Source organism: Lonchura striata, chromosome 3 (genome assembly GCF_050655825.1).
Source record: "Lonchura striata isolate lonStrDom1 chromosome 3, ASM5065582v1, whole genome shotgun sequence".
Taxonomy (NCBI): Eukaryota; Metazoa; Chordata; class Aves; order Passeriformes; family Estrildidae; genus Lonchura; species Lonchura striata.
In genome coordinates this window covers 57,864,774-57,892,697 of record NC_140705.1, presented here as the reverse complement: position 1 = coordinate 57,892,697, position 27,924 = coordinate 57,864,774, and the positions used below count along the sequence as shown (strand labels likewise).

The 27,924-nt window shown below is 36.1% G+C and overlaps 1 protein-coding gene across 35 annotated transcripts in view; it reads left to right on the top strand.

Moving 5' to 3' along the window:
* SYNE1 (spectrin repeat containing nuclear envelope protein 1) overlaps positions 1-27,924 on the top strand; it is a 290,639-nt gene that overhangs the window by 158,788 nt on the left and 103,927 nt on the right. For 30 of the 35 annotated variants that reach the window (XM_085576560.1, XM_085576559.1, XM_085576556.1 and 27 more), the window contains 20 exons: positions 468-620; positions 1,892-2,059; positions 3,138-3,314; positions 4,147-4,293; positions 5,390-5,515; positions 7,029-7,205; positions 8,874-9,139; positions 9,876-12,036; positions 12,211-12,548; positions 13,217-13,361; positions 14,329-14,547; positions 15,435-15,697; positions 17,212-17,377; positions 17,616-17,771; positions 17,975-18,127; positions 20,524-20,706; positions 22,094-22,231; positions 23,501-23,686; positions 24,382-24,504; positions 26,564-26,746. In XM_085576560.1, coding sequence (XP_085432686.1) covers positions 468-620; positions 1,892-2,059; positions 3,138-3,314; positions 4,147-4,293; positions 5,390-5,515; positions 7,029-7,205; positions 8,874-9,139; positions 9,876-12,036; positions 12,211-12,548; positions 13,217-13,361; positions 14,329-14,547; positions 15,435-15,697; positions 17,212-17,377; positions 17,616-17,771; positions 17,975-18,127; positions 20,524-20,706; positions 22,094-22,231; positions 23,501-23,686; positions 24,382-24,504; positions 26,564-26,746 — 5,628 coding nt within the window. Of the gene's footprint in view, positions 1-467; positions 621-1,891; positions 2,060-3,137; positions 3,315-4,146; positions 4,294-5,389; positions 5,516-7,028; positions 7,206-8,873; positions 9,140-9,875; positions 12,037-12,210; positions 12,549-13,216; positions 13,362-14,328; positions 14,548-15,434; positions 15,698-17,211; positions 17,378-17,615; positions 17,772-17,974; positions 18,128-20,523; positions 20,707-22,093; positions 22,232-23,500; positions 23,687-24,381; positions 24,505-26,563; positions 26,751-27,924 lie in introns of all 35 variants that reach the window. The other 5 variants (XM_077782174.2, XM_077782168.2, XM_085576563.1 and 2 more) reach the window with 2 other exon arrangements.

Here is a 27,924-nt window from a genome sequence, read left to right as displayed (position 1 = left end):
AGCTTTCTCTCTTAAAGTTGTATGTCACAGCTGTGTGGTTGCTTTCTACGTGTTTGGGGAGTTGTGCTCACTAAAGTACAGTGCTAAGAACTCATCACACACCATCTCATTAAGGGGATGGCTTTGGTGATACTTTCCCACCTATTTTCATAATTTGTTCCTCTGAACAATTTTATCCCTAGAACTGGCCACTTCATGCAGATGAACTCCCTCTGCTTCACCAGTTCCAGACTGTCAGCCATGCTACTAGCCACTCTCAAAAGGACCTGTTGTTTTTACATGTGTGCACAGTTGTTGTCTCAGGACAGGGCTGAGAAACAGAATCCTGTATTGGTAAACAAAGTTCTGCCTGTCTGGAAAGGATTATATAAACCATGGTAGAAGGCTATGCATCAAACCAAAAGGAAGTTAGTGAAATACATCTCCAGTGATCAGTAGATATATTTTAATTCTTGCTTGCATTGTAGTCCATACAGCAGACTGTTCTGTCTCAGGAGCCCTCAATAAAGTCAGTGATTGAAAAGGGAGAGGCACTTTGTGATTTAGTGAATGATGTGGCTCTAAAGAACAACATTCAAGACCTTCAGAGCAGTTACCAGGATCTCTGCAGCAAAACAAAGGTAAAAAGGAAGAAGCATCAGGATTCTTCCAATTTGCTATATTTTTACTCCTCCTTAAGAAATGAACTATTTATTTCATGCTATATCATGTCTATACAAAGAACCAGCTACCTTTATTACTCTTGGTGTTTTGTTGGGGTTTTTTTGTTTTCTTTTGGAGGGGGGACAGAAGTGACAGGCAAGTTTTGAATATGGAAAAAAACTACTTAAATAAATTGAACCAGAGTAGATGAAATTAATTCTGAACGTGGCAGGTGAAGTATTTGTGTTTTGTAACACTAAGGAGGTCCGTATTGGTGACTAGTCTGTGTTATTGTTACTACTTTTGAATGTTTAATAGAATTCTAAGTACATTATTCCTTGAAGGGACAGATGCCCTTAGATTATATTCTCTCTTGTTTCTGCTTGATCTCCACAAACTGTTTAGTTTAGTTGTTAAATAAAAGGCACCGGAGAAAACAAACTGCAAGATGGATATAATTTAATTCAGCAAGGGCATTATTAATTAACACTGATTCATTAGTCCGTATGTATGTAGTACTTTGAAAGGTCTAATGCTTCTAAATACATCCTAAAGTATGATTACTCCTAAACCTTTTAATAGGTTATACTCCTAACAAGGATAAGCTCTGCAAACCATGCTAGTACTTATGTTTGACCTAGGCACCGTTAATTGCCAGTCCAGACTGGTATCTGATGAAAATAGGAGATGATTTTATTTTTTTCAAAGTTGATTTTTAGTTTAAAGACATGCCTCTGATCTGTACAAAAAAAGAGATGCCTATTGCATTAGCTGAAATGCTAGGAGCTGAAATTTAGAGAAGCTTCCTGAAAAGAATAAATAGTTTTTAACTCAGCGTGTACATTCTTAATTTGTCAACCACAGGCATGGGCAGTATGTACATGCAAAGGCTGGTAGGTCAAGTCTTTCAAAGAGTGTGTAATAACTGTGAGTGAACATAATGTCAAGTAGACAGCATTCATTTCTCAAGTGTTTCCCTCAGACTTCAAAGTATGGTATTTGATCTGGAATGAAAATACTGCTCGGTACCACAGAAGTAATTATTCACAGAAATATATTCACAGAAGAAATATGTCTTTTGATTTCTTCCTTTACAGTCTATTCATGTGAGATTCCCTCACGGGAATATAAATTTAGATGATAATTCTTACTATGTTTTCAAGTTCTTGGTGGGTTTTAGCTTGTTAGGGATTTTTTTTAAGTCTTGTAATTACCTGAAAAATTAATTTTGTTTATTGTGGACCTGCAGGCATGTGTTGAAACCTTAGAAGTGAGAGTAAAAGAACATGAGGATTACAATAGTGATTTGCAAGAAGGGGAGAAATGGTTATTACATATGTCCAGCAGATTGGCCAGCCCTGACCTCATGGAAAGTAACAGTCTTGAAATAATCACTCAGCAACTAGCTAACCAAAAGGTGCGTTTGCTATTGGTGATCTTCCCTTGTAAAATTGAATTTTTCTCTGCCTTCTCTACAGAGATCTAATTATTTGTCATTCCCCTATTTTATTTCTCTTGCTGCTGTGTAAATAATCATCAGTGTTACTAATGCAGTTAACAAATATGGCTTGTTGTTAGCATCATTTCTTGGATGAAACTGCTTTACACAAAGAGCTTTGTTGTGCTCTGATCTGATTTCTGTGTCAGATTTTCCCTGAGACTTCCCAGGAAACGAACCACAAAAACTGGATATTGGTCATTTTACTCTTGAGGTAGCTTTTGTTCTAGCACTTCTGTTGAAAAAAAATTTAAATTGAAAATTTTCTTGGTATGGATCTGCTAACGAGAACTTTAGAAATATGATCACCACATTGGATGTGGCTGATAAAACAGCAATGGAGAAGAAAGTGCAGAAACTAGAGGTACCTCTATTAGGTTGTTCTAATTCTAGGTTCTTCTATTATGTTGTCATTTTTATTCAAGGTGGTGTTATGGTTACTTTTAGTGAAAATAATTTAATACCTTGATAGCTAATGCTTTCTAGAAGATAAAAGAGAGCAAAAATCCAACCTATCACTAGCTAAAACTGAGATTCCAATGGCAAATATTGAAGTCTTTAAATTATTTGTGATTGGTATGTTATTCTTTAAGTCACCTTCATAGATAAGAAATTGGCTTCACCAAAATCAATGGAAATAAATGTCCACTGTGGACAGAGATATGATTCAACATGAGATTTAATTTGCATTGCTAGACACAAGAGCAACTGGAGAAGCTGTGAATAGAGTGCAGCAAATGAAGATTCAGAGCAGTCTTGGGCTCTGAGCAGAGAGTGTTTTCACCTTATGACAGTGCTACTGCTGTTTCTGTGGGGTATCTGTGTAAAGACTTTTGACAATGACTTTACAATGAACATGCAGTCCAATGGCTTGACTATGACAACACATGTTGTCTGATTTTTTTTTCCAAGTCTGAGGATGAAGTATTTAAAGTAGGGAGAAAAAACATTCTGCACCACAGCATATTTCTTCAAAAGTATTTTATCTGTTTCTTAGGCTATCATGGAAGAAATTGCAGGATTTGAAGATCGTTTGAACAACCTTAAGAGTAAAGGTGATTACCTGATCAGTCAATGCTCGGAGCATCTTCAAGCAAAATTTAAGCAAAATATACAAAGCCATCTTCAGGGGACAAGGGACAGCTATTCTGCCATATGTAGCACAGCCCAAAGAGTAAGTCTTGTTTCAAAGATTTTTTTAATGCCATTTAAAAATAAAGTATATTATTATTTTTATGACTTATTTCTTTAAATGATATAAAACTCTTCTTACTGTTTCCATTGCTATTGAACCTACAGACTACTTAGCACTTTATCATTCTTGTTCTACACTTGAATTCCTTGTGATCCAAATGTTGTCTTGCAACTAACAAAAATAGTGGCCTGTCAGTTCTTACCTTAATCTTACCACATGCTCACTATCTTCCTGTTACACTAGCTCCTGAGCAGCTGCAGCAAAAAAAAATAGGCCTTTTCTACTTCAAAAACTAGGAGAAAATTGCAGTCTTAGTGTTGATAGTTTTCATACATACATAAATAGGCCTCAAGTATGTGCTATGAAATACTGTCTCTCTCATTAAAACCAGAATAAGAAGGGCCAGCTGGGTCATTCTGTTAAACCAATTAAGAGATTAAGCCAGCAGTCAAAAATCCCCCCCAAACAAAGCCCAAAAAGACCTAAAGAAAATAACCATAAAACAAACTACAATAATATTACACAAAATCAATACAAAAATGTTGGATGCAGAAAAAAGAGAGCATGGTCTTCATTTGCATCTCTATCTTTTCTTTTCAGAAGCTGTGCATTAAATATTGTCCACCTTCTCCACATGTTAGCAGGGTGCAGTGAGAGTTTAAGGAGCTTTCAGCCCTTGGTACTTTAATGTACAAGAGATAAAATAATCAAAGTCTTAATACTTCTGTTTTATTGACAGTTTTCAGGGTAGGAAAAGAGAGACAATGGTGCTATTTGAAAATGTGATAAACTTACAAATTGTTTTGTTTAGGTGTACCAGACTTTGGAACATGAGCTCCAGAAGCATGTTAATCATCAAGATACTCTTCAACAGTGCCAGACTTGGCTGTCTACAGTGCAGTCAGAGCTAAAGCCAACTACTTGGACAGCATTCAGCCTGGCAGATGCAGTTAAACAGGTAAAAGTTTAGCACTTGAGAAAGCTGAATTATTCTAATTAAGATGAGTTTAGATAAGAGATTTAAATGTTTAGAAATAGATATTTTCTAGCCTTCTCTGAAGGCTGTGTAGCCTCAAAGTTCATTCCCAACCTCAAAAAGAATACCTAGAATGCAAAAAATCTGTAGGTGAAAAATCAAGAGGGCTTTTGCTTGCTCTACTTAATGCTTAGAAACATGTTACCTGAAAAATGTTGGCCACTTAGCTAAATCAGATACTCCATATATGTGTTTAGCAGAGGGGTTGTGTCTTTCTGCTTGTGCAATTGCCTGTCTGTCTGCTACATTCCTTATGAGACCTTTTCACACTACCATGGACACAGAGTCAATTATCAGCAATTAAAACATTTTTTCAGTCTAAGAGCACAGAACTACCTGTAGCCTTCATCAACAATTAAGAATTCTTTCACTGATTCTTGATTATTCTTAGTGACAATGCATTTTACATTGGATTCATAACTTGGTTTTAAATTAAACTGGTATGGTGCTAAAAATGCTGGAATTCAGTGGTGTCCTATCCATTGTCTCACTTAATAGAGACCTTGAAATACTAGAGATGGCAGACCTACAGGGGGGAAGCAGGGTGGGTATAACACAGTGAGACCAGCACCTAAGTTCCACCAAGATGGATTTCTCATAATCTGTCAGACACTGGAAAATTTTATAGCTGTAGGAACAGGATGTGTTGATAATCCTATGGAGCTCTGGTTTCCATTCACATTGGGAAAATCTGTCACCTTGTTGAGACTGTGTGTTTCTAAGAAATAAGCTAGCTAATTCATATATCTCTAAGTGTTTTGGTAATACAATAATAATCAAGTTTTTAGGGATTATTCCTTTCCATAATTATAATATAACAACATTACCTAAAAAAGAATGTATTTCTAAATTTAATTTTATGAAAAAAATACTAAAATATATGATTGCAATAAAACAATAAAAAATGTACGTTTGCAATAAAACAAAGATATTATTTCCAGAGTTTCAGGGTTTATTTTTGAGTTCTTTTTGAGTCTTTTTGAGTCTTTTTTGAGTCTATTTTTGAGTCTTCCCTCAGGTTAAACATTTCCGGGCTCTGCAGGAGCAGGCCAATACATACTTGGATCTTCTGTGCTCCATGTGTGATCTGTCAGATGCCACAGTGAAGAGTACAGCAGCAGATATTCAACAAACAAAACAAACGGTACAAGATAACAACAACAACCCACTTCTAATCCTATTTAAAGCTTTAACTGCCTTGATCTGTTCCCTTTTAAAAGGTCATATTGGGTAATGGTTTAAAGAAATATCATCTTACTTTCATCTTAAGTATTTCTCTAGAGACAATAAATAGTTTTCACTTTTTGCTTTTTTTTTTTTTAATTATTAAATCCATACATTACCATCCTGGTACTCATAAAAAGGTTGCTAAAGGTACTTAAACAATGTTACAAGATGTTGGCCTAAAGTTACAGAAATAACATTCTGTGGAAGAAAACCTTATTAAAATTATGTTTTCATAAAACACAATTCAGTCTAATCTTCTCTGTATTTTATTATTATTATTTATTCAACAATAGACTGATGTTCATATTGGCCTATATTAATAGATTAATAATATAATAATCATCATAACAATAAAAATATGATGGTTCAGTTCATGAATCAAAGTGCATCCATTTCAGCATATTAATTTATAGAAGTGTTCCTCAATTCTAAGTTTTAAAGTCATTTCATGCTTAGGTTTAAAATGGAACTATAAACTGAAGTTATTGGAAAAGAAGTATTATGAGCATTCCTCTTGTTGTAAACATGAAAAATTTAGTTTCTCATTCACAGACACACAACCAATGTCTTGAAACTACTTCCAAGAGTAAAGATCTAATACATACAGTAACAGCATTCCATATCACAGAAGGGAATTGTACAAATCTAAATAACCCATAAAAATATGGCAGTCCAAGAGGTGAATAGCTGGAAAACATCACAAACATCAGAATAAGATACTCCTTTGACATACAAAGCAGTGAAATGTTGCTAAGAAATCACAGATGGTACAGAGCCACAATATATTAAGTTGGCTGAGTGTCTAAGTCTTAAAGGCACCCGACTGCTATATTTAGAGCAAAAGCAGCTGTGTCACTATTGGTGTAAGAGGATTGATGGCTCAGATCTGGTAAGCATTCTTCTTATTGACATTTTAGAAGTTAGGCATTAGAATTATAGGCATTAGAATTAATTTAGGCATTTTAGAATTATAGACATTTTAGAATGCGTATATTTAGAGGCATATAGGCAAAATAACTGGGCTAAGCAAATTAAATGGAAGTGTCTGGTTGAAACTTTTATGTAGGGTATGTTCTAACAATATTCTTGGCATGCAGTAGATTAAATTATACCATTAATTTAAGCTTTAGCAGAGGACAGAGAACATTTAAATACAAACACATAAACTTACTTGCTTCTCTCAAGGGGGAATGATAATTAATTTCTTTTTTGTTGTTGTTTTTGTTTCCACCCATATTTCCTTTGATAGGTACAATTTTAGTGACTTTTGAAGGCTAAGGCTCTTTTTTGTGGATAATGTTAGCCCCTTCAGAACCTGGTGCAGAAATTGCTTTAGTACAGTATTGTGCTCAGAGGAAGAATGGTATTCATCCTCCATTCTCCAAAAACAGAGGAATTAAAGCATTCCTACTCCTTTTCTTTTCTTCTAGATTGAGCAACAGATAATGCACTCACAGTATTTGTCTCAAGGTTGGGAAGAGATCAAACAGCTGAAGGCTGAGCTCTGGATATATTTCCAGGATGCAGATCAACAACTACAGAATTTAAAAAGGAGACGGGCAGAGTTGGAGCTAAATATTGCCCAGAATATGGTACTCCAGGTTAAGGTAAGGAGACTTTGGATTAAGAACAGAAGATAAGGAAGAAGTTCATCCTGTGGGTGATATTATTTCATGATATATATTATATGCACATACTACATACAATGGCTAATATGCTCTAAGCAAGAGCAGAGAAGAAGGAGGAAAGAGCGTTTCCTTGTTGATGCTACAAGCTGATTTGGTGAGCTGTACTTTAATATTTTTCTGTCTTTGTTTTTGAAATAATAGACAACTATCAGCCTCCTGATCTGATTTACATTTGCTTTTAGACTAAATGCTGATCACAGTGGACCTGAAGATAAGATTTACAAATTGTGCTTGCAAAATTCTTTGATTTCTATACTTCTAAATAGTTTAGAAGTATTTAAAAATTAGTCAATGAAAATATTTGTTGTTGCTGATCTCTAAGGAGATGTATGACAGAAACACAATTTAATTAATGAGCCAGATACCTTCATATCTTCTCTCATTAATTCCAGAAGAGAGACATTTTATGACCATTCTGTACACATCAGTTACTGTACATACCAATAACTTAACAAAAGGATAATTTTTTTAATAAATGAATAAATATGTGGGTTTTTCATTTTAGGTCTAGACTTTGCTTGTATTCTTTCTCTGATGTGCCAAGAGTTAGGTGAAAAGTAAACAGCATTTCCTCTCCATTTCTGTTCTACTCACACTTTGGAACAAAGTCAAAGCCTTTGAAGATGCTTCAGCACAATCTGGACTGAAAGCTGTTATAACAGCTATCAGAGTCCAGGAAGAAGGAGTCTCTCTTTCTTCACTCTTTCTGTCAGTAACTTTGGATTATAATGAAAGGGAGACACCCGCTGTACTGTTAGATGTGGCACAAGGTGTGTTTTTTCTAATAATTTCCCCTGGTAAAGGAAGAAGCTCCATTTGAAATCATCATGAAGAGGAATCAGGCAGAGCTGGAAATGGGCGTGCTTGTTTAGTTATAGTTGCTGGAACTAGAATGTAGGAAAAGATTATATTTACCTTAGTGTATAAGAGCTGAAAAATATTTGGTTAGTTTTGGTTGTCAGTATATTGTGTATTTTTCTTTTTGGGATATCTCTGACTTCTTATTTTGTAGGATGTGTATGCAGATTAACTGTCTCAGTTAGTAGTTATTAATCATACCCAGGTAATCCATGGTTTTGTTTCAAAAGTGACAACGGTAATGCTTGCTGTTACAGAAGTAGGAACAATACAGAGTACGGATATGGAATCTCACTGACTCATGGACTCTGCTTCCTATCTTTAGTCTCTAATGAAAAAGCAAAAAAAAAATAACCTAGTAATAGTGCTGGTAAAGTGAATTATTCTTGTGAGATTCAAGACTACCTTGCATGTTTTAGTGTATGGTGGGAGCTGTGCTAGTCCAGAAGCCTGGACACCAGACATGACTTGATCACGAATTCTGTTTATCACTGGCACTTGGAAACTCCTCTGGCTTGCTTTAGCATCTATTACCAGCTTGTCTTCATGTGAGAAGATGGGAAGGAGGGTTTGGAAAAGTGAAAATTTCCAATTTATATCTGCAGAGCATTTTTCTGGGCAGATAATTAGTTCATATACAATTTATTTATTTCAGAGCTTTTATTTAAGTTCCACTTTATAATTTTGAATGCATATTATTATATTGGGTTTTACTTGTATATTTTTCAGGAATTCAGTCAGAAGTTGCAGTCTAAGCAGTCAGCTCTCACCTCTGTGACTGAGAAGATGAATAAACTAACTCGAGGACAGGAATCACCTGAACACAAGGAAATAGGAGAGCTGAGCAACCAGTGGCTGGACCTCTGCCTTCAAGCACATAATTTGCTCATGCAGAGGGAGGAGGATCTGCAGAGGACAAGGGATTACCATGATCGCATGAATGTTGTTGAAGTTTTCCTGGAAAAGCTCACAAAAGAGTGGGACAACCTGGCTAGGTAAAAAAGGAGTTGCATCTCTGCAAACTGTGCATATATGCTGAAAGAGCTGTTTACAGAGTGCCTCTAAATTTCTTTTTCCATACTTAATTAAAAGCACACTTCCCTTATTAATTGTCAGGCAAATAGTAATTTCTGTTGAGATTTGAGTTTCTAAGAGAGTTTGAGAGGCCAGATTTTCAGTGTTTGTCTTTAAGACAAGTATTGATTGATCCTGTCTCAGGGTATAGCATTTCCTGATATTTCAAGAATGTTGACTATTTCATTTGAACTCTTTCATTTGAGGTGGTTCATGAATTCATGGTCCATTCCCTGGTTCATTTTCATTGTGATACTTTGTTGTATCTATTAGACTATGATATTAAAGCTTAGTAACTACTCCTAATTATTTACTGCTGCTTTGCATAGGATAAGCACACCTGCTGTGAGTAAAATTGTGAGTGTATTGCTGCTCCTGTCACTGTCATGGAGCAAGATTCACTCAACCTCAATACTTGCTGTTGTTCATATGTGCACTCAACCTGATGACCATAGAGCAGATGAAAGGGAAGCTAATAAATATGTAATTTTTTAAAATTAGTGTTCAAGGCTGCTACCTTCAAGTGACTCTGAAAACTGTAGGTCTTTATATCATATTGATATAAATATTTAGAGGACTTATAATTAATCCTGACCTCTTTTAAAGGTCTGTGCTGAAATAGGATCTAATAACTCATTTTGTCCTTTTGGATAACAGATCTGATGCTGAAAGTACAAATGTGCACCTTGAATCTTTGCAAAAACTGGCAATTGCACTACAGGAAAGGAGATTTGCTCTGGAAGATTTGAAAGATCAGAAGCAGAAGATGATAGAACATTTGAATCTTGATGACAAAGAATTAGTAAAGGAGCAATTCAGTCATTTTGAACAACGTTGGACTCAGCTGGAGGACCTTGTCAAACGGAAAATTCAAGTTTCTGTTTCAACCTTAGAAGAGCTCAGCTTGGTGCATTCCAAATTTCAGGAACTAATGGAATGGGCAGAGGAACAGCAACCTAGTGTCTCAGAAGCTCTTAAACAGAGCCCTCCTCCAGATATGGCTCAGAGCCTTCTCATGGATCATCTTGCCATTTGCAGTGAGCTTGAAGCCAAACAGCTTGTTCTGAAGATGCTTTTGAAGGATGCTGACAGGGTGATGGCCAACCTAGGGCTCAATGAAAGGCAAGAACTGCAGAAAACACTGTCTGATGCACAGCACCACGTGGCTTGTCTCAGTGATCTGGTTGGCCAGAGGAGAAAACATCTGAATAAAGCATTGTCTGAAAAGACACAGTTTCTCATGGCAATCTTTGAGGCTACAAACCAAATTCACCAGCATGAGAAGAAGGTGATGTTTCCAGAACATATTTGTCTTTTGCCAGAAGATGTGAATAAACAGATCAGGACTTGTAAGAATACCCAGGCTAATCTGAAGGCCTATCAAAATGAGGTTACAGGGTTGTGGGCTCAAGGAAGGGATTTAATGAAAGAAGCAACAAATCAAGAGAAGAGTGAGATGTTAGGTAAACTGCAAGAACTACAGAATGTGTATGACACTGTTTTACAAAAGTGTAACCACAGATTGTTAGAACTGGAGAAAAATATTGTTTCAAGGAAATATTTCAAGGAAGATTTGGATAAAGCTTGCCATTGGCTAAAACAAGCTGATATTGTCACATTCCCAGAAGTCAATGTAATGAATTCTAACACTGAGTTATACAGCCAGCTGGCAAAATATCAACAGATTCTTGAGCAATCTTCAGAATATGAAAATCTGCTATTTGCACTGCAAAGAGATGGCCAAGAAATCTTACCATCACTTAATGAAGTGGATCATTCTTATCTAGATGAAAAACTTAACAGTCTCCCTCAGCAATTTAATATAGTCACTGCTCTGGCAAAAGAAAAATTATATAAGGTTCAGGAAGCAATTTATGCCAGAAAAGAGTATGCCTCTTTGATTGAATTGACGAGTAAAGCTCTGACCGAGCTAGAAGACCAGTTTATTAACATGGACAAAGCTCCAGCTGCTGTTTCAGCCAAAGAAGCTGTGTCACTCCAGCAAGCCTACAGAGATCTCTTAGGTGAAGCCACGAGCCTTGCTGCAGCAGTGGATGAACTGAACCAGAAGAAGGAGGCTTTTCGAAGCACTGGCCAGCCCTGGCAGCCAGATGAGATGTTAAAACTTGCCACACTATATCACAAGTTGAAGAGGCAAATAGAACAGAAAATCAACCTGTTGGATGACACAATAGAAGCATGCCAGGAGCATGAAAATATGTGTATGCAGTTTGAGGCACAGCTAGAGACAGTGCAAAAGGAGCAGGTTAAGGTGAATGAAGAAACTCTCCCAGTAGAAGAAAAGTTGAAAATATACCATTCTCTGGTGGGCAGCTTGCAAGACTCAGGAAGTCTTCTGAAACAAATAACTGAACATCTAGAAGCCCTTTCTCCTCAGGTTGACTCATGTGCTTATGAGACTGCAAACCATCAAATTAAGGTTTGGCAAGAGAAGCTGAAGTCTTTGCATTCTGCCATTGTTGACACAGTGATGGAGTGTGAGAGCAGACTTGTGCAGAGCATTGACTTCAAGACAGAAATCTGCCGCTCACTCGAATGGTTGAGGTGGGTGAAAACAGAACTTAATGGAACGTTAAGTTTGGACCTCAAACTGCAAAACATCCAAGAAGAAATCCGAAAGGTTCAGATACATCAGGAAGAAGTGCAGTCGAGCCTCAGAATAATGAATGCACTGAGCAATAAAGAGAAAGAGCGCTACATGAAAGCAAAGGAGCTGATACCTGCTGACCTGGAAAACACTCTTGCTGAGCTAGCAGAACTGGATGGTGAAGTTCAAGAAGCTATACATGTGAGACAGGTTAGTCAACCAAAACATCATTAATTTCTCAGTCATAAAGCTGAAAAAGTTGGCTCTATGGCTTGATCTTTACAATCACCACAAAAAGACTCATTCTAGTAATCCTACTGTATGGTTTTTTAAATTACACAGACTACTATGATGTTATGTTTCTGACTCTCCCTTTTATTTCAGGCTAACTTGAATAAAGCATATAGCCTCTGCCAAAGGTACTACCAAGTGATGCAGATAGCAAATGACTGGCTGGAAGATGCTCAGGAATTTCTACAGTTAGCAAGAAATGGTCTAGATGTTGAGAACTCTGAGGAGAATCTAGGGAACCATGTTGAATTTTTCAGCACAGAAAGTCAGTTTCATGATAATTTGAAAGTGTTACAAGGCCTTGTGTCCGAGATAGAGCCCTTTTTGCAAGACACAGCAAGTGAACAGCTGGTGCAGAATGTAGCTGCATTGGAGGAAAAGGCCAAAGGAACAGAGCAAGAAGCCAAAACCCAACAAGAGCAGTTACAAAGGTATATTCTTTCCCTTTTAAAATATTTTTTCTTCTCTTTCTTCATTTTAAGATCACTTTGTTGGTAATCAAGGAAAGAATCAGAACATTAACTGAAGTTTTTAAATATTTGTGCTACTTTTGAGAGAAGTGGATGTTGGGGATTCAGACCTTTTGGATTCTGCTTTCGTTTCTGCCCTTAACTGGCTAGTTATGTGATCTTAAAGGAACTCTGGTAGAATTATATTAAGCTTGGAACAGCATGGAGAAGAAGAGTAGAGAATAATATCACCTGACAGAGGACGTGTGCAGAAACAAATGAAATTGAAGCAGACATTTTGAACTAAAAGGAAATACCTTTTTAACAAGCATAATTATGTTTCTTGTTATTCCTGAATGTTCTGAATCCCATAAGTTTGGGTAGCTTAAATCACAATACAGACAGTCTCTGAGGAAAAGTCAAATGAGGGCTACTACATGTTCAGCTGTGTTTTCTGTAAGGCATAGCTGAAAATCAGGAGCATATGCTTCTGTGTATGCTGTTTCCCAATAATCTTTCTTTTTCTTAGAAAATACTGTATAACAACAAAACTAAACAGTTGCATTAAAACTAGGTGCAATAATATTTCTGATTTTCAAATGTTTTTATATAGCATTAAGTTTTTCTTTCTGGAACTGTATTTGTTTAAGGTGTGCTTCTGAGTGGCAGGAGTACCAGACATCAAGGCAGAAGGTGATTGAAGTGATGAATGATGCTGAGAAAAAATTATCTGAATTTTCAATAGCTAAAGCTGCTTCTTCTCATGAAGCAGAAGAGAAATTGCTAACACATCAGGTAAGGTACTGATAATTGCATGAAATCCTTCTCTTTCAAGTGAAAATGAATGTATAAGATATAGGTCCCTACCTGTGATAGCATGAGTCTGAGTTTTTAAGTCTTTATCTGTAGCACTTAACTGTGTCATAACACACCAAGACATGTTTAGTGCTGCACAAAACATACATTTTATTTGTGTCTTTACCGAAACAGATATCTTTAATCACTTTTCCGCTTGTTGTCTGTTTATGTGCCTATGACTGTAGAGAAGTGCAGAGTCAGAAGGTTCCTAAAAACCATGGGTCTGTAAGCCCCAAAATTACATACCCTTCCAGCAACTCAGATCAATAGAAACATCCTACTTTTGATCATGGAACAGGACAGGAAGATTCAGAGTTTAATAATAACTCTTGTTTAGTCTAAAAGCAAGAAATATAGCTTAAGAAAACTTACTTTCTTATGTTTAGGGTACTGTCAGTTGCCTTAATATAGACAGTCAGTAACACCTCTGACATGTGCTGCCAGTTGTGTCTTGTGAATTCAGGAATTTCCCCTAAGAGTAATGTCATGTCTGCCAGGTTCATGTGTGTCCTCAAATCCTTGGGCATTTAAAAAGTTGTTAATCAGGACATAAATGCACAACTAAATGCCTGAATTGATTATTTCATTTTTAGGCTGTTTAGAAGTCAGTCTTTGCTATGAGAATGACCCTGAATGCTTATTTTCATCCCTCTTGAGGGGCTATCAAGGAAGCAAAAAGCTGATTACAGCAGATTTCTGCTGCTTCCAGAAGCTTGCATTTTGGATCAAGCAGCTATAGCTAATATATTGCCTATGAGAATAAAGTGAGACCTAGCCACCTCACAGGAAATACAATACTTCCTCTTCCTTGGCAGTGGATGGGGGTGGTTCACATATCTGCATAATGAATACTAATGAGTTGTCTTGTGGAAAAGGAGAACACTGCTTATTTTTGCTTTTTCAGACTCTTGTGTCCATAGTGAATTCTTTCCATGAGAAGATCTCAGCCCTAGAAGAAAAAGCTTTGCAGCTGGAAAAAATCAGCAATGATGCCAGTAAGGCCTCTATAAGTAGATCCATGACAGCGGTTTGGCAGCGCTGGACACGGCTCCGAAATGTAGCCCAGGAGCAAGAGAAAATTTTGGAAGATGCAGTGCAGGAATGGAAGGGTTTTAATGATAAGGTAAATTCTAGTCTTGGTAAATCCTCCCTTATACATAGGTTTTCACTCATTATGCTGCCTAATTAATCATCTTGCAGTGGAGAAAACTAATAGCAGGAGTAACTGGTTTTTTTCCTCAGTTCAGAAAAACACGGCTGTGGAAGACCCAAGTTTAGAACCCTTGCCTCCAAAGTTTGGACTATTCTTCTCAGTGCATACATGTATAGTACATACACAGTTGTTCTGGTTTCTAATGGGTCATTAGGGTCTTCTCTATTTCTTTTCCTCAAATGTTCTATTCTTGATTATGTTAACCTCTTTTTTTTTCTTTCTTCTGCTCTTTCTTCTCTCTTTTTTCTCTCCTTTTTCTCTCTTTATATCTTCTTCTCTCTTTCTCTCTTTCTTTTTTCTTCTTTTTTTTCTTATTTTTTTTTCTCCAAAGAATATGAAGTTGCTTTTTTTAAAATATAAGCAGTGAGGATAGTGCCTGTCACTGCTCATTGATCATATGTCTCTTTTTTCCCCTTATATCCTACCTTACTCTTTTTATCTGTCATTGTCCATTATTCATGCCCAAATAGCAGGTTCTCTAGGAATGAGGATAATAATTTTGTTAAATGCATGACTTGTGCCAAATATGGATACCCCAAGGTAGAGCTCTAGTTCCTATGGCAATAAATATAATAAATGCTAAAGAAGATACCCATAACAGGACAAAAAATTATCCCTTAGCAAGTGCTAATCCCTTGTGAAAAGCAAGGGAATCTGGCACAATAGAGCCCAAGTCCTATACCATAGCAGTTTTATAGAATCTAAATGTACAGCACTGGATCTAGCACCTTTCAACGTTAGTTGTACTAGCTTCTTTTGTAATCTTATTATTGATAAAATTGCATCTCATTCCATAGATTCAGAAAGCCACCATTGCTATAGATCAGCTACAGGGTCGTTTACCAGAAAGCTCAGTGGAAAAGGCATCCAAGACAGAGCTCCTGGAACTCCTGGATTACCACAGCAGTTTCCTGGTGGAGGTGGACCACCAGCTGTCATCTTTGGGCCTGCTCAAACAGCAAGTTATTAGCACGCTTCAGGATGTGGAAGTAAAGCCTCCATCTCAGAAGAAACTACCAGTTATGCAAGAAATCAAAGCAATGCAAGATCGATGCCACAAGTAAGGAAATTTTTTAAAGGATTCAGCAGAAAAATGGTACCTTGCAATTCATTATTAAGAGCTTATCATTTTTATATCATTAACAATTAACATGCCTAAATAAATATTATCTATTTTTTAAAAGTAAGCATCAGTTTTAATTTAAAATTACTTTTCATTAATCTTGAAATACATTTTTTGCCATTATTTTTTATTTCTTTCAGAAAGAGTATGCCTTTAAGAACAAGTATTTCTTGCATTGCATAATACTAACTTACATAAAAGCTGCATAAATTGCATTAAAGTTATAACACTTTTAACACTTCCATTGTTTCTCTCATTAACAGTGATAATTTATCTTTTTGTATCCTCTTTTGATTAGTTTATCACTTTGTTTCCCTTGTTTGAAGCACTTAGGTACCAAAAGTAGGTCCTGTATGACATTTACAGGGGAATGTAGAGCATATGCAAACAAAACATAGTTTTTCACCTTGAGGCTATGCAAATGTTTATCTAAATCAAAAATATCTCCCTGTCATGCAGAAAACAGGAATTTTTATGTTAACTTTTAAGACACATCTCTACCTCTTAACTAAGATACCATTAAGTGGATCTCCACAGTTGGGAGACAAGGAGAAATGAGAAATGACAAAACTGTAAACCATGCGCCAAGCCTGTGAAAAGTTTATTGTGTGTGTTTATGAATAATTATAGTTGATTAGCAATCCCTGTAGGAAATGTGTAGATGTAAGTACTTTTACACTTCCATTTTTCACTTACTTAAAATTGGTTTCTAAGATACAGGGTCTCTGATGACCTCTTGCTCATGTAAATAAGGCATGATTCATCTATGCAAGGTTATGCAAATATAAATGACATATTGCAATATCCATGACACATGTTTAAGAGCTACAAGTAGTCCAATAGAACTTTCACAGAGGTGTAATTTTTTACAGGCTATCCAAGTTCTTGAAGAAAATGCAGAAATTCTGTTTTAGTGCAAGTATGGAAATAGGCCATGTTCAGATGCTTGATCCATAATTTATCCTAAGTGTTCTGCCAATGCAAATCTCACCAATAGGAGTGGAATTTATCTCATGTTATTTTACATTCTAGATATCAATATCAGAGCAGGTTAAGCTTGCTCTCTAATTGGTGTAGAGAAATGAACAAGTGTAGGATACACTTTTTCTGACCTATTTTAAAAGTTTCTTTTGGAATGACAATGAATAATCCTAATTCATGCCCTACAATTGCCTATTTCCTCTACTGACAATCAGGGCAATCTGTGGTGATAAACTCAGATGTAGGGATCTCTGTTGTATACTTTACCATTTTTTCAAAAGAATTGTGTGCTTGATGTCCAAACACGTAAAACTAAAGAACAGACATGAAAAATTTTATTTATTTAAAATTATTTCTCGATGCGGTGCTCTTAATCATTGTATTTATTATTCAATATGTTTTGATCAAAGTAGTGTTTTTAGACATTACTTAATTCTTCACAAGTAGTTATTGTTTCTTTCTTTCTGAAGTATGCAGCAGAAAGTTAAAAAAGGCATGAAGATGGTGAAACAGGAGCTGAAGGAGCGTGAGGAGGTTGAAGCAGAGATTAATATTGTGAAGTCCTGGATCCAGGAAACAAAAGAATATTTATTAAGCCCTGATGCAGAAGTGGACATTCAACTTCAGGAGCTGCAGGTAGGCCACAGTTGTCAACTTCTAAATCACAATATTTATCTTCATTTTAATTTGCTACTGAATGTTAATAGTATCAAAACCACCACAAATTCAAATTAGACAATATTCATGAGTTTTTTAGTAACCCACTAGACAAACTCATAAAGCATGAAGTAGATGATTGACTGTGATATTTTATTTTAAAGATATTTAAGATGTATTCTCATTGTTCTTAACAATACTGTTTTTCTGTCATTAGTCTCTCTTTGGTGAAGCTACTACTCATCGCCAGGCTGTTGAAAAACTGGCTGAACAGCAACAGAATAAATACTTGGGTCTTTATACCATTTTGCCTTCTGAACTCTCTCTTCATTTAGCAGAAGTTGGACTGGCCCTCGTAACTGTGCAGGATCAGGTAAAGTGCAGTAGATAAGTGCCTGGCAGATCTATAGCCTTTCTTCCTGCTGTGGCCAAACCATGGCAACTCAGAGTAGTTTTATTACCTTCATCCTTTGAATGAAAGTGAAATGAATGAAGTGAAATTAAAATGAGTGAAAGTTAATGTCCTTTAAGGAGGAGTGATTTCTGATTATTGAATTTAATTCTTATTGTTGACAGATTCAAACAAAAGAAAGAGAAACTCAGCAAATCAAAACATTGAATCAAGAGTTTGAGCAGAAAATCCAGGGGATAGCAAATGAACTAAATGCCATTCTTTCCAAACTGAAAAAGAAAACAAATGATATAGCACAAGCTAAACTTGAACAAAAGGTAAGACAAGGCTTTCCTTATGTGGTTATGCCATAAACTTTACTGAATTAGGACACTCACTTCATACCAAAGTGTTGTTTGTGAAGACTTGCAGGACATATTTTTTTAATGTAGTTCAACAGAAGAATTATACAGAAATAAGGGTTGACTGATGAGATTTTAAAAACTACATTCTTTGCAAAGCAGCCCACAGAGGTAACAGAATTTGGAGGAAGCTGAATGTTAAAGTCAGATGGACAAAATTTCACGGTCCCTTTTGAGTAACGAGTATGACACCAATCTTGGAAAGCCTGAGAAACCTTCAAACTGCTAAAAAATAATATATTTGTGATATATTTATTATAATAAAGTAATAATAATAATAATAATAACAATAATAATAACAATAATAATAACAATAATAATAATGATATCCATAGAATTTTACTTGTAGCCCATCCCACTTCATTTGGTTCAACAATGAGATACTTCTTTCTCATGCAATTAAGAGTAGTGCAAAGGATTCTAGGTTCTTTTTGAAGGTTTTCTTAGTCTTAGGTATGTGCCACACTCAGGAAAAATCATCTGTACTGAAGTATAATGGCCAAATTAAGATTACCATATGAGAGTAAGGGATTTTGAGAAGAGAGATGGAAAAGGGTTTGGCTGAAGATTTGGGGGGCTTTTTTCTTGGCTTGTTATTTTAATTAGGCAAAGATAAACTTGACCAAATTATTGTCTGAAATTAAGCAAAGCATATAAAATAGGAGAAGATTTAGCATGATTGGTATGTCATAAATGACCTGTTTATATTCATGAGATGCTCAAGATGTTCCAAAATACTGTTTGCTTTGCAGGAAGTGTCACTAAACTATATTCCTGGTGTATCACCTTGATTTCAGTAAGAAAGCAGAAAGCCAGTGAAATCTGCTTTCTTATGTTGCATAAATTAAAACTCTCTGTCACTGGAGATGTAGTAATGTTTCAACTCATTTTATGTTAGCATTTAGCTGATACTCTTGCGACTGGGTTGGCTTGGTTATAGCAGTAAATATTTTTATATTAATATTGAAACAGATTGTGAAAAAATAAAATAAAGATCTGTTTTAAATCCATGTGACTCAAATCAAATGGATCCCTCCTTCACAAAAAGCATATAAATTCTGCATAATATCTGTAGTAAATACGTTTATTTATGCTTGCTGTAATGTGTGTGTCTTTGTATTTAGATAAGCAGTTTAACATCTGTCTTTGTGTCTACATGTAGACAGTTATGTCTCGAAATTTGTGGAATAATACTGATTTATAATAATGATTGATTGTAACTTGCACTCTGAGGTGTGCCTGCCAGGACAGCCCTAACCTGAAGAACTTGAATTCACTTCTTGAAGAACCTGTAGCAGTGTTCTGAATGATTGAAGTTCAAATTTGTAGAAATAATTGGAGAGAAGCCAGGGTGTTTGTCCTAGCAGTGGGATGAGAGGCAGTGGGCAGAAACTGATGTGCAGGAAGTTCCACCTGAGCGTGAGGAAGGGCTCCTTTACAGCGCACTGTGAGAGGTTGTGGAGACTCCCTCACTGGAGATATTCAAGAACCATCTGGACATAATCCTGTGCCACGTGCCCTAAGGTGATCCTGCTTGAACAGGGAGGTTGGGCCAGATGACCCACTGTGGTCCCTTCCAACCTCACCTGTTCCTTGATTCTGTGACTTTTTTTTTTTTAATGTTACAAAAAAAAAAATATTTTTTAGCATCTTGGATATAAAAAACAAGTGAAAAGATAACCAGTAGCCTCTTCTCAAGAAACCCAAGAGTATGCTTTAAATCTATGAGAGACTTGAAAAATGTTTTAGTCTTCCTTTTCACAGTATCTGTGACTATGATAGGAAAAATTGGTTTTAAACTGTTTTTATAGAAACACTCTAGCACAATCAGACTACTCCTGCATCAAGATCATACTAGGACAATGCAAGTTTCAAATTAAAATCAAAGTTTCCATAATCCATTAATAAGTAACATTTTTATGAGTTTATAAACTTATATTTTTAAGACAACATTGAAACAAGCCCTTTTTCCAATAAACAAAAATCCTTGTCCTGGCAGTCTGTGCTGATAATTCCTTTCAAAAACAAACACAGAAAGATGCCTGAGAACAGTTAATGCCACACTGAAGTGACTCAGTCTTTGGCTACAGCAGGGAAAATGGTTATCCATTTCAGCCAGGAAGTCAGAGGAGGAAGAGTAATGGCACATACTTAAGAGATGACCAAATATCCTGCTGTTCTGCTTTCCTGCTTAAAAATGGAAAAACTATGGAGACTTTGGACAAGCTATAAAACTTGCAAGTTGGACTAGAAATAATCAACCAAAAAGCTAGCACTTCCTGGATCACTGATTTTATTGTTTTTCTGCCTAGATCCTTGGTGACGAGTTGGACAGCTGCAATATAAAGCTGTTGGAGTTAGATGCATCAGTCCAAGATTTTGCAGAGCAGAACCTACCTCTGGCTAAGCAGCTGGCTAACAGGATAGGGAAACTCACTGCACTTCACCAGCAGACCATACGGCAGGCTGAGTACAGAGCAGCCAAGCTCAGTCAGGTATGAGCCAAAATCCTTTCTGCTGTTTCCTCTCAGAACCAGAGGCAGCATGCAAACATCTCATTTATTTTCCTGGAAATATGCCAGACAGGGAATTCCTTGGCACATCTGCCTATTATTAGTCAGGGCTTGCATCATATTCCAAAGAGGCACAGTTTAAATCAGAGGGAGAAATAATTCTCAGATGCTTCTTTAACACCCTCTTGCATGAATCACCTGCTCTATGGTTCCTTTGCTGCCCTAAAAAGATTGTAGATCTCACAAACAGTAGCATGCCTGGAAATAATACCTCATTGTGCTTCTCAGGGTCTCTGTTTTGTCACTGTCACCTATATTTACAGCATTAAAAACAAATCTTAAAAAAAAATTTATTTTGCCCAAAAAAATTATTAGTCCAAATCCATAGATGATTCATAACTTATACATTCCACAACTTATACAATCCATAACTTATACATTCAATAGAAAAGCCTATATACAATGGCCCTGATAATGCATAATATTTATGCAATATTTTGGCATTCATGAAGATGCATCCGGTGTGGTTCAAAAATCTCTGAAATTCTTTAACATTTTTTCCTTAATTGCTCTTTTCCCAAAAAACCTCTAGCTAAAAGCAAATAAATTGATTTTCTATGGTTCTGCCATCAAAACCCTGATAAATTATGAGTTTTCCTTTCTGCATGCATGAATGATATTTTTGTTTAGCATCAAAAAATCCACTTATCATAAAAAATGGTAGGTATTGGAAACTGCTTGCAAATACAGTTTGATCACCTTGGGTTTGATCCATCCTTTATAAGGAGAAAATTCATGAACATAAATGAAATTACTCCTGCTGAAAAGAAAATTGGAGCTTATGACTACTTTGCTAAATAGAAATTGGATTAATCAGAAAGCAGAACTTTTGTCATATATTTTGAAACTGTGCAACATTTCATTTTTTGGAAATATGGCAGACTGAGTGGACAAAGCAGACCATTAAAAAAAAAAAAAAAGGTGATTTGGAGGATGTAATGGAAAGACACATATCAAAACAAAAAATTGAGCCAGAAACTGAAAGAGGAGGTATTTTGGAACTTACATGTGAGGCTAAAATATGCACAGGTAGTGTACCCTCTAGAGATATATATGAGTATCAATAGACTCTCACACTGTGACCTACATTCTTATAGTGCCTTTTTTCCCCCAAAACATAATCTTACTACTGAAAACATACCTATTTTAACTCCATAAATACATAAGAAAATGACTTATATAATACAGGAAGGAAAAGTTGTTAACATGATCCCCAGGTTACAATAAAGGAAATAAAATTAGTTTTTTCATCCTCCAAGAATTATACAAAATTCTGTATTAGGCTTAAGCAAATTTTTCTTTCATCCAGGCTGCTTCACACTTGGAAGAATACAATGAGATGCTGGAGTTCATACTGAAATGGATTGAGAAAGCAAATATCCTAGTGCATGGTAGTATAACATGGAATTCTTCCTCTCAGCTTCGTGATCAGTTTAAAGCCTACCAGGTGATTATCTGAGCTATGACATTTAAAAGGCAGTGTATATATTAAGTTATTTTCAAAGCAATGGAGTTCTACTTCCTCCTAAAATGCTAGATTTCTTTGACTATTCTCCCAGGCCTTAAAAATGATTGACTTTTGACAATTGTTCTGAAAAAAATGAAATAAATATATGTTGTAGAATAGAAACATGTGATTCAAAGTTGATCTTCATGTTACTCAAGTAGTTTGGTTTCATAGAGGCTTTTGGCTGAATAGTGTGTCTGCACATTCTGATTCTATCGCACCAAGCACCTTATTGCAGCTCTAAAACTTTAGTTCATCAAATAAGATTTTCAGTTTGGGCTTTTTTCCTTTCTCCATTACGCTAAACTGGAATATCATTTGTTCTCATCTAATGAGTTTTATACCAAATATTCTCAAATTGATACCTAATGGAAGAGTTTCTTCCAATCTCTTCCTGAACATTTCCCATCAGAGTAATTTGCTGTCCCTGTAATTGTGCAATTTGTTCTCTGTGTGTCTGTGTGTGGAATATGTGTGTGAGATCAGTGGGATATTTTGATGAGGTTCAAGCTTGCCTGGTGTTACATGGCTGTGTGAAAGAAATCAAGGCATCATAATAATGTATCACTAATACCAATATTATATATGCATTACTTAATTGTCAGCTGCATTCTTGTACATAAGCGCAGGGTAGTATGTCACACTTTGTATCCTGAATAGGAGCTTCCAGGCAATTTATCCTGAGGAAAGCTGGAGACAGAATTTCTGGTTTGGTTTTGCTATGGCTTTTTCCTTACTGCAAAATCTGATGATACAGGCTTAACCAATGCCATCCCACACAATGCCTTGGCAGTGATTTTTTTAGGCAGCAATAATGTCTCCTGGCCTGCTAGAACACTGCATCCAAGTGCTTTCTGCTACTTTCTGTTATGCATATGAGGCTTCCAGGACAAATCTTCTCCATAGATTGCATATATTATATTTTTACACACAAGTGTAAAACACTAAAACACTAAAATTAATGCGTTGATAACTACAGCTGCTGAAGCTTCATTACTTAATCCTTTGTTTCCCAGTCTCTATAAGCTGAAGCACTTCAGCAGACCTTCAGAACTAAGCATATTGCCTAAGCCTTGCAGGAAATCAGTGGAACTTAATCATAGGCTCATGAATGTGTATAGATTGAAGAGTTCGTAGAACAATATACTTTAAAAATATATATCACTGAGTCTCAAACCTGACATTCAATTTTTCTGTATCTCCATCTAGAGCATTCTTGATGAGTCTGGAGAGATTCATGGTGATCTTGAGGCCATGAGCGAGAGGATCGATTACCTGGCAAGTGTCTACTGTACTGAAGGGATGTCACAGCAAGTGCTAGAACTGGGGCGGCGGACAGAGGAACTGCAGCAAGTTATCAAAGGGCAGCTGCCAAACCTCCAAGATGCTGCCAAGGTAAATTAAAGCAGTTTTTCTAATGCTAGCTGGCATCTAGGGTGATGTACACATCATACTACTGAGATTGTTAGCAGTGAGGATAATTTGTGGTCTGTACAGGGCATGACTTTGTTGCCTGAAGTCAGATATCTTGCGCTGTTCGAGGTGCTGCCTTCAGGTGCTGACTCAGATGGGTGCAAGATTTCTGCAGGTCCTGCTCTAAGTGCCCTTCTGGATTTGGGGTAATGCTGAGTCTCAAATAGCACTGAGCACCTATGTTTAGATACTTGAGAAGTGTATTTGTTGACACTTATGTTCTGCTGTTTCCTTTATTCTTCTCTTAAATGATATATAAACACTGTTGTTTATTAATTTAGATTAGTACTGGACCAGAACAGAATTCTATAATAAGGCCTACCTCTACAAGGGAGTGCAATGAAAAGAATGAACATGCTTTTTCAGTTTTATAAAGTATATGCTGTATTTGAGATTGAAGTACTTAAAAGAATAACTCTGCCTTTGCAATCCTTTTCTACACGATCATACTACTGGTATTTTTATCTAATATTTTAAACATTTAAAATGAACTGTCAAAACTATGAGTTGTTTTTTGCACTGTATGTAAGGGGGATGTACCCGCAAAATCCACACAGGTATAATTATAGTGATTTCTATTTTTCCTCTTATTCATCCCTGAATCAAATGTGTTACAGGATATGAAGAAATTTGAAATTGAGCTGAGAGGCCTACAGGCTGCTTTGGAGCAAGCCCAAGCCACACTGACGTCTCCAGAGCTTGGGCATTTGAGCTTGAAAGAGCAACTTTCTCACAGACAGGTAAAAGACCAGGACCTCAAAGTTAACATTTCAGTAATGTGATCTTACACAAAGGATAATGAGTGTTGATGAGATTGATTTTTGTGTTTCTTAGGTGTGTCACTGTTTTCAGAGTGTAGCCCCAAATTACTGCCAAGGAAATAAGGGATGGAGCAAGAAGAATCATTCCTGAGAGGGAATGGTCGAAGTATAATTCTTGATGAGCCCCTTCTTAGATTGATGCCATTCTGAGGAGTGTGCATCCAATCCATTTAATCCATATCAATAATTGTTATAAAGCCCAGTTCTTACCTAGTGTTTATGGTCAAGAGGTTTTTAAAGTATTTCAAAAGGAAGTAAAGATTGTTATCATTATTTTACAGATAGAGATGCAATTATATAGTTTGTTGTCCAAATAGCTTCTCCAATAGTTATCTGGAGCACTAGGAGACAATTCAGGTTTCCTTAAACCCAGAGACATTTTTGTATGCATAGTTGAATTACCTCCATAAGATATTTTGTCTTTCTCTATTGCATTTGATCTGCTATGGAGATTTGTCAGTTTGTTAGTTTTGGTCTAAGGCAAGTTATAGCTTTCTGAATTTCTCAAGACGTGTATCATTCTGCAAATTAATATGGAGATTTAACTGTCTCAATCTGCCAGTAAAAATTGGATGTCAAGAGGTTCACTGTATGATTAAATCTGCAGAAAAATTATGGAAGAAAGGTAAATTTGCACAGCTTTTCATTAAAATATGCAGTCTTTTTTCTGGGGACTTGCAAACAGATTGCAGAATGTGGCCTTGAAGAGTGTAAGTGAAACACATCACCCACAATAAGAAGAAAGGAACATGGAGTTTACACTGGGTTTTATGTGTTCTTTGTCCTGGCTCTAGCAGATCTCACAATACAACTTCCTTTTGTACAGAAAGGAGCTGTAGCCCTTGCCCACCTGTTTCACCAGACCAGAGAGGGGACGCTGGAAAGCGCCTGGCTGGCACATAGCCCCCAGGGTGCCTCTGGGTGCTGGTTGAACAATAAAGATGCCCTTTGCTTGCAGTATGGGGTCTGACAGAGGAGAGGCCTCACCTGGGCTGCCTGAAGAATAGGTCATTATACCAAAACTCTGGTTAGATTAGCCACCATATGTCATGAAACTGCAAAAATACAAACCAAACCACAATTGTCTCATCAGTATTCACCTGAGACCCACTTAGCTGTCATTCTGCTTGTGGTACAGGGGAAGTGATATAACCAAATTTTCTATCCCTGTTTGCCTCATTGTCCAGCTGATTTATATCTATTGAATCTAAAATCCTATTCTAATGTGCTAAAGCCCTTTTTATCAACTTTGCCTTTTCCTTTTTTTTTTTTTTTTCATATCTGTACATACATTAAACTCTTCAGTGTAGATAAAAATAAAGGTGATCAAATCTGTTTTCCAACTATTGCACTTAGACCCTTCTCATGCATATGAACAGACAGCTTAAATGGGCATCTTGAATGGAATAGGCACTATTCACAAAGGAATACATCTTGCAATTATTCAAAGGAAAAGGTTTCTGTGTAGCTTGTTCCTTTCTGTTCGATTGCCTTTTGAATTTTAAGCAATATTTTCAGCCATGGTTTATTTCAAAGGAAAGTTGTGAATACAATGGGATTCATGTGCTGTTTTGAAAATGTCTTTCTATGTCCCAGCAAGGAGTTCCACTCAGATTTTAGCACTGAGATACATGTATATATAAATTACTCCTGTGCTACTTCGATGTGTGAATTTGTAAATCTATTTTCTCAAATCTATTAATAGAAGTATTTTTTACTTGGACACTTAGAAATAGGTACTACTATGTTTCTTAATTTATTATTTTTATATCTAGTATATGGGCTTTTTGCCTAAATAATCATTGTTCTCATTTCACAATGAGCAACTCCAGAGAAAGTGTTTCTAATTATATGCAATTTAGAAAATAGATAATGAGTTTTTTCTTTTATTACTTGAATGCACCATTTTCTTTGGCTGCATTAAATGCTCCGGGAGCTCTGAAAAATTGGTTTATTGTGGCACTGACTTTTTTTCTAGCATCTGTTGTCTGAGATGGAGTCTCTGAAGCCAAAAGTTCAGGCAGTACAAGACTGCCAGAGTGGCCTGAGGATCCCCGAGGAGGTGGTCACCAGCCTGCCCATGTGCCACAGCGCCCTGCGGCTGCAGGAGGAGGCCAGCCGCCTGCAGCACACGGCCATCCAGCAGTGCAACATCATGCAGGCAAGTGCAACCCCATCCAGAGCCACTCAGAGGAACCTGAACAGTGACATGCAAACTGTGATGAAAACATAGAATTTCATATCTCTGTGCATTCCGCTGTTCTGTCGCACCATTAGGAATTTCCCCACTAGTCTCTAGTTATTCCTGACTTCAATATTCATGACCATGTTAATTGTTGATTTACTCATCACTCTCACTTAAGTTCACTTCCTGATATTGATATGATTTTTGTAGCACTGTTAGGATTAACTAGACAAACAGCTAATATATAGTTGTATGCAGGTTAATTTTATAAGATATAAAATCAATTAATAAAATTTATATAACATTATAACATCAGCTACTTCTGAAGATTGCATAAAAACTATTGACTTAATTCACTGTGGTATAAAAAGAATTATTTTTATTCTATTTATTTATAGTTTATATATATTTGTTTTCTGATTTTGGAATCATTCAATATCTATTAAATTTGTATTTTCAAGTTTTGCTAAGTACAAGTAAATTAGATGTTTGATTTTTTTTGATTTATAATTAAACATGTAAAACATGTAAAAGGTATTTCCAAAGAAATAAGCTTTTCTTCTCTGCTGTTTAGTGATAGGAATATATGCAGCATATTCCATAGGCAAGGGTGCAACTACAAATTTTCAAGTTGGATAACAGAAGAGACTTTTGATAATTAAGGATAATTAATGATGCTTAAATACAAGAAGGGTTACAATGTCGCACTGAAAATTTTAAAAATGGGTTAGACAAACTGCTCATGCATCTATGATAGAAAGAACTAATACTATATTGGTAGGGTAATTATCTGAATCAATCTTCATAATCCTTTCCCAGCTGTATTTTTCTTCATAATCCTTTCCCAGCTGTATTTTATGTAATACCTAAGTTTTTCTTATAGTCACAAATTAGCACCTGAAATGAAAAAGCACACCAAAATGCTTTATAATAAAAGTATGAGACTAAGCAAGGCTATCTTCTTGTAGGTGTGTTTGGTTCAGGAACTTGTTGCAATCAGAAATTACAGCACCTTACATCAGAAATCTAAAATATCATGTTATGTGGACTGTGAGTTTGGGAAATATTTAAATAAATTAAAACATTCAAATAATTGGAATTCATAATATTTATGAATAGCTATTTTCCTGACTATATTCCTGCTTTGCTTATCA